Below are 7,158 nucleotides of genomic sequence, written 5' to 3' on the forward strand. Positions count from 1 at the left end.
ATGGGCCGAGGCGAGCCGAGGCGGGCCGAGGCGAGCCGAGGCAAGCTGTTACCAGCAGTGGAAAAACGCCATAAGTCAAGCTGCGCTTTTTCATTTATCCTGGATATCTTTATTCTACTTTTGTGCAACAGGCCCCAGAAGGCCACTGTCAGAAGATCTAAGATGGCACACGGGCACATAAAGGGGTAGGAGATCTTTAAAACTATCAGGGGTTTGGTTATTTAAAGCCTTGGAGGTCAACAATACAATTCTAAAATCAATGAAATATTAAACGAGGAGTGTTGTCTGTATTATCCAGTGATTCTAGCATCAGCATTTTGAGGTCGTTGAAGGCACTTGAGGGAAAACATGAGTTACACCCACGTACCGAGCATTGCAGAAATAAAAACAAAAAGTAAAGCGTGGCAAACCCTGTGTAAATCCTCAGTGGATAAGAATCGGATTTTAGAACGTCACCTAGGTTGATAAAAACAAGACCGACAACTAAAGCTGTGCAATTAATCAAACTTTTAATCCTGATTATAATCAACTCTATTTCCGACCCAGGGGGATCCATATCACAATAAGAACATACATAAACACAAAAATACAAAATACAAAACCTTCCACAATGTTCTGTGTCTTCTATACAGACATGTTCGCCAATGGTTGCAGAGTCTGGAGGAGAATCTGACAGAACTACGTACAGGGTTAGCCAAAACAGTGATTGTTATTTTCTGACTCAGATACCCTAAATATAAATCTATACATCAGGTTACGTAAAACAGCAGAGCAGGTAGGTACCCCAACGCTGACAAACGCTGTCTTCTCTGCTTCTGATAATCATGATATCACTCTTTTTAGCATTGTATTTTATATCAAAATCAACACCTTACAGTGTGCATACTCTCAGAAGCTGTTGGAGACCATCACTGTATGGGCTGAAGATGGCCAAATCATCTGCGTACATTAGGTGATTAATTAGTAAGTCACCAGCCCTACACCAACCACGTGCATTTAAAATCAAAGACAACTCATTGCTATACATTACCGTTTCGGCTCCTAGCAATCACAAAGAGTCGTCGAGAGAAAGGAGCTTAAGGAGAAAGGAGTTTAAGGGGTTTCCACTGTTGATATCCTTTGTTAAATTCAATAATGGCAACATCTTTCAAAAGGTCAGTGAGTAATTTTGTTTAAAAAAAAAAAAAAAGATGACCGTTTCACTGACAAACCTTATAGCCAGATGTGTCCCAAGCAGATCAAAAGAGAATATGTTAAGACTTTAGAATGCGCAACAATTCTTTCTGAAACTGATAATATTACATGTATATAAAACATGTTCATATGAAGTTCATATTGCCAATAACTGCCGGTCCCCTGAATACAATGTGAAACATCACACTCTCAGGGGACAGCACGGCGGTCATAAACATCAAAGAAACGCAGGAGGGAGGGGGGTTTTAGTAACAGTCATGACAGTCACAGAAACATGGGGGGAGGGGCTGGTTCTGGTCCTCCACAGTCCTCTCCATCAGCTTCGGTTTCCATCTGATCAGTTAATCTTTGATCCAAGTTAGTCTTTGATCACCTTGATGGTGAGGACTTACAACACACACGCTGATGGTTTCTGAACTGATGAAGCCAAGTGAATGTTTGGTCTTATACACGGCAGTGGACTCTTTTACTTCCTCTGTGGGTTCTCATGTGCCTTTTTAAATTACAACTCCATGCAAAACATTGCTTACAAACTGAGCACCTGAAAGGTTTCTCTCCTGTGTGGGTTATCATGTGTCCCTGCAAATGGATTTCCCGCCTAAAACCTCGCTTACAAACTGGGCAATGGACAAGTTTCTCTTCCAAGTGGGTTCTCATGTGTCTCTTCAGAAATGACTTGAAGCCAAATCTTTTGGTACACTTGGAGCAGCTAAATTCCTTCGTACCAGTCCTACATCTGGTTTCACTGACAGGAACCTCATCTTTTCCCAAAGACATTAAACCTGACTGAGCTTCTATGGTCTCCTCCTGATCCTCACTGTCATCAGTCTCCGGTTCAGAAGAGTCTCCAGTCTGGTCATCAGTTTTGGGTTCTGAATATCTACGTGGCTCTGATTTCCTGGCTGGTCCTGGTCCTCCACGGTCCTCTCGATTAGCTTCTCTTTCCATCCGTTCAGTTTGTCGTCGACGAAGCCGTGAGGGCTTACAACACACAGCCCGATGCTTTCTGAGCTGACTATGCCAAGTGAATCTTTGGTCACAAACTGAGCAGCGCAATCTTTTCTCTCCTGTGTGGGTTGCCATGTGTTGCTGTAAAGTAGCTTTATATCCAAAACGTTTCTCGCAAACTGAGCAGCTGAAAGCTTTCTCTCCTGTGTGGATAATCATGTGTCTCTGCAAATGGCTTTTCATTTGAAAACCTTTGTTACAAACTGAGCAGCTGCAACATTTCTTTACTGTGTGTGTTCTCATGTGCCTTTTCAGAGATGACTTTAAGCCAAATCTTTTTGTACACTTAGAGCAGCTAAATTCTTTCTTACCAGTACTACTTTGGGTATCACTGACAGGAACATCATCCTTTTTCAAAGACTTTAAATTTGACTGAGCTTTTGCGGTGTCCTCCTGATCCTCACTGTCATCAGTCTCAGGTTCAGAAGAGTCTCCAGTCTGGTCATCAGTTTTTGGTTCTGGATGTCTATCTGGATCCAAGTTCTTGGCTGGTTCTGGTCCTTCACAGTCCTCCAAAGGTTTCCCTACTATGTGTGTTGTCATGTGTCTCTTCAGAGACGACTTGACAACAAATCTTTTGGTACACTTTGAGCAGCTAAATTGTTTCCCAACAGTTCGACGCCTGGTATCACTGACAGGAACGTCATCCTTCTCCAAAGACTTTAAACCGGACCGAGCTGCTCTGGTCACCCTACAGCCACCACTGTCACCTGGTGCAGGTTCAGAAGAGTCTCCAATCCGGTTTTCGGTATCGTGTTGTAAATTGAATGGGAACTTGGTGACGTCAGCCCCCTCAAGCCCTTGAAGACTGCCTCTCTCAATTTCTTTACTCGCCGACAGCTGATGGACATCTGCAGGAAACAGACAGAATTGTTGTTGTTCATTCACATCACAAAACACTTTTTACTGAACGTCAATAGATCACGGCGCATCAAACAGCTGCAAACTGGTCAATCAGCCGTGTCGGTAAATTTTGGTTACTGAAATCCGAAGTGATGTCCATATGGCATCGGTTGTTATACTAGCAGTATCCATCAAACCGAATGGCAATGGAGATTTCCAAGCCTCGTTTTGGTGCCTGGCCTGCATACTGATGCTCTGAAACGGACATTACTTCACAGGACGATAGGTAATATTTATAACAATTGTTAGCAGGTAACATGTGCCTGCCGTTAGCTAATGGCTTGCTTGAACAAGGCTTAAATTCTTCAAGCTAAAGGGTCTAAAGTGTGGCGGTTTTTCATCTGAAAGGATTCCAACACAGGAACAGTCAACAACAGTCTGCAGCTAAAGACAAAGTGTATGCAAAAAACAGCAATAACATCCCTTGCGCACCAAACAGCAGCCCCTCCCCTATCTATGGTCCATTCATATTACAAACAGGACTGGTTAAAATAATCCTAAAACCTTGTCATTTATTAGTTGATTTATACTTTGTTTTAATAAAGCTGCATTTTGTACACAGTATGCCACTTGGGTTATTGTAGAATGTGGATAAATCTGAAAGCTATAGTAGCTATTTTGTTTGCAAGCGCTTGCTAATACATAACTAACATTAGCTTACTAACAGCTAACAAGTCTTCTCTGGTAGACAATGGTGCTAAAATAAATTTAGATCCTCTATGCTTCAACAGTCAAAAAAAAAACAACATCAGAAACTGGGACAGCAGATGGCTTCTTCACATCGTCTGGTCGTGCGTGGTAGACAATGATGGCTAAGAGTAATTAAGAGTAATGACTATGTAGAAACAGGCTGTAATCTGACAACACAGTGGCGCCAGCAGAGAAGGTCAAAAGTTCAAGAGCCCCATGTTGCTTAGTATGTATTATGTGCATGCATAATAGCTCTCGAACGCCCCTGTGGTGTCAGGTTCCAGCCTGTTTCTATATAGTCATTACTATATAGCGGCAAATTATATTTTTTGTGGGGGGGAAATACATTTGGGAATATTGGATTGTATGAGTTTAACAATTGACTAGTGTGGACTGAAAACAGGATATAAACAGAGGTAAGTATTAACACAACTTTTATGCCTTTCTGTCATATCTCCAGCAGTCAGATTCACTGTGTTCCCTCAGGAGGAATCTCTTCACATGGGTAGGCACTTTTAATAACATTTTTGACATGTTTAGAGGCTATATACATGTTTAAAACTTGCCCTGTTTAAGCCTGTTGGGTGCTAACCTTAGTAGGACGATAACAGTGTACGCAGCAGCGATTGGTTTTATTAATTCTCTCTACTAACAGCACTCAAGATATAGAAACAACAGGCTCATGGGAGTGGAGTCCATAGCCAGTTGTTTTCTCTGTAGTTAGAGAAAGGTCAAGCTGGCGCGCACGGCACACGGAGACAAAAGTGATAGAAGAGAAAAAGAGACAAGCTGTCCGGAGGATAATCAGCTGAGATCATGTGTGTCTTTGAGAACTGTAAGTCATATAACTTATGTTGTCAGATCATTTGTGCCTGTTGTTGTATTGGTCTATAGTTCTTGCAAATTTAAAAGCTAGCGCTTGTGTTCTTCACTTGTTACCTAGGTTACACCTGACTGTTGATTCGATATAATGGCGATTGTTGAACGTCCTTGCTCATTAAGATAATGTAATAATAGTGGGTTCATTGTTATTATTTACCAGCATATATGATTCCTAGGCATTGGGAGAAGTTATCTCCCTCTGTGTTTTACCGGCACACCTGGGGCAAAGTTGGAAACCAGAATCAGCTTTAAATCCAGTCCTAATCCAGTCCTAATCTAGTCCGCACTAAATTTCAAATAATTTCACTGGGGTTAGATATTATTTTTGCGTCATCAATACCGAATTGAATATAATTGGATGGGAATATACACAGACTTCTCACAAAATCACAACTGAATTCATATCTTACTACTCTGTCAGAATCGCATTAACCTGGAGTCCCAGTCTCTGTCACAATAAATAAGCTATATGTTTTACATATGTTTAGGCCTATATGCAGACAGTCATTTAACATCTGGCCAATGGCCTTTAAAGAGCCTTTTGTCCATGTCCACTGTAGTTTCTCAGCGTGCTCTCTAGTAACATCTGTCTGGTCCAGGGAGCTTTGTCATTTATAAGGCTCCTCTTACTTTTATACTTTAAGTACATTTCCAAGCCTCTACTTTGTTACTTTTACTTGAGTAAAGAAGTTAAATCAGTACATCTACTTTTACCAGAGTATTTTGAACACAATTATCTGTGCTTCTACTGGAGTACGGGAAGTGAGTACTTTTGCCATCTCTGCTCCCACCTGTTCTCCCGACAGCCAACACCATGCCTGTCTCAGAATGTGACCAAAATCGATTTCAACAGCCAATGTAGGTAGGCCAATATTCTGATCTTCCATAAAGCACAGGCTAATTTTATTTTAATTCAATTCACTTTATTTCTGCCTATACGTGCTTTTTTTTAAACCATGTTGACACAAGGCGGCAATATAGTCAAGACTAACTTAGGCCTACTGTATGCATTTTAGTCATTCATTTCGCATTTTAAAACTGCTTTACAACTAATTGTTTTGTTTAATAGTTGCCTTCGACATATTTTGCAGACCTATCGACACTGAGTGCTTGAGTAAATGACGCAGTTAGGCTACTTTCAGTCCTAGCGAGAAGAGAGCGGTTTATAAATGAACAAACCTGTCCTGTGTAACTGAAGCTGAGGGTTGAAAACAGCGTCTAGAAGGTTCCGTTGTCGCTCGTTCTCCTCTTTTGACCGACACCGTTCCTCCTCGTACTCTGCTATCGTTCTTTCAAACAGCCCAAATATCTCTTCAGCAGCCGCGGTTAGTCGCTGCTTCACCAACGCATTCAGCATTTGGACTTTAGACATCTTCACACAATCACGGGAACCTATTTTTCTCTACACAAACTTTGGGAAAAACACTCTTCGCCATATGCTACCCAACAGCATTTGGACTAGCTAGTTCTATGTTACTTTACGTATAGCCAGACCATCCCCCAAAAGTAAGTCAAAGGAGTACGGTGGTCGAGACGGTTCAACACAAACGCAAAAGCGACAACACAAACTGAAAAACAACCACACAAACACAAAAGCTACAACACAAACGCAATCAACAAGTCCTCATTAATCCTGTGATGTAGTAGTGTAGGCTACTCTTATATAGGCCTACCCAATGTATTTATCTTAGACATTAAGATAATTTACATTAATAGCAAATTATAGGTTTGTTGTTCTATTGCTAACATTTAACCCCTCCCCCCTTAGCTTTCAGCCTCGTCAGATACTAGATAAGGATGCTGCTCTCCCAACAATCTGTTTAATTTCTCAGAAGTGTGAATGCAAATGGTAAACCGGTTTTGAGAGAGTAATTGGTAGAAGTGATTACCTCTTGTTCCCCTTATCCTGTGACAGATCATTGTGTGTGTGTGTGTGTGTGTTTTGTCTCTAGTTAGTAGGCTATTGTTTGTTAGTCTTCCCGGTTTGTGCTAGTCTTCCTTTGCTTTCTATTTTACTTGTTCCTTGTTTTGTATGACCTGTTTTTGCCTGTTTCTTTCCTGGACTCTTTGGTTTTTGTGCATTTTGGACTTTTTCATTAAATCATCCTTAGTTTCCGCCTCTGCATTTCGGGTCCGCCTTTCACCAACCTTCCGTAACAGTCCAACTGTCAAGCATGACCAGTTTGCTTTAACACTTCTCATAACCATCTGCAGTCAAACTCTATCATTAACCACTAATCTAATCATTACCTGGTCTGGCTAGCCTTCCTGTTGTCCTCAGGTCAAATTGACCCATTTTCCTATATCAATGTTCTTTTTAATTACCCTAAATGACATGATTAATTCCACAAGGCCTTTAGGCAAGTAACAATCTAAATAAATATAATAAATAAATAAAATAATTTTCCATCCATCCATCCATCCATCTTCGACCGCTTATCCGGTATCGGGTCGCGGGGGCAGCAGCTCCAGCAGGGGACC

At 41.2% G+C, this 7,158-nt stretch overlaps 1 protein-coding gene across 4 annotated transcripts in view; it reads right to left on the reverse strand.

Moving 5' to 3' along the window:
* The window catches only part of LOC117957704 (oocyte zinc finger protein XlCOF6-like), a 25,871-nt gene that overhangs the window by 9,760 nt on the left and 8,953 nt on the right, over positions 1-7,158 (reverse strand). Inside the window, exons 1-2 of one of the 4 annotated variants that reach the window (XM_034893703.1) lie at positions 5,857-6,141; positions 1,581-3,053 (exon numbers count right to left, since the gene is read on the reverse strand). In XM_034893703.1, the coding sequence (XP_034749594.1) occupies positions 1,639-3,053; positions 5,857-6,049 (1,608 nt within the window). In that variant the 5' untranslated portion in view covers positions 6,050-6,141 and the 3' untranslated portion in view covers positions 1,581-1,638. Of the gene's footprint in view, positions 1-1,580; positions 3,054-5,856; positions 6,142-7,158 lie in introns of those variants that run through there. The other 3 variants (XM_034893706.1, XM_034893704.1, XM_034893705.1) reach the window with 3 other exon arrangements.

The sequence above is a fragment of the Etheostoma cragini genome, chromosome 15 (genome assembly GCF_013103735.1).
Source record: "Etheostoma cragini isolate CJK2018 chromosome 15, CSU_Ecrag_1.0, whole genome shotgun sequence".
NCBI classification, from domain to species: Eukaryota; Metazoa; Chordata; class Actinopteri; order Perciformes; family Percidae; genus Etheostoma; species Etheostoma cragini.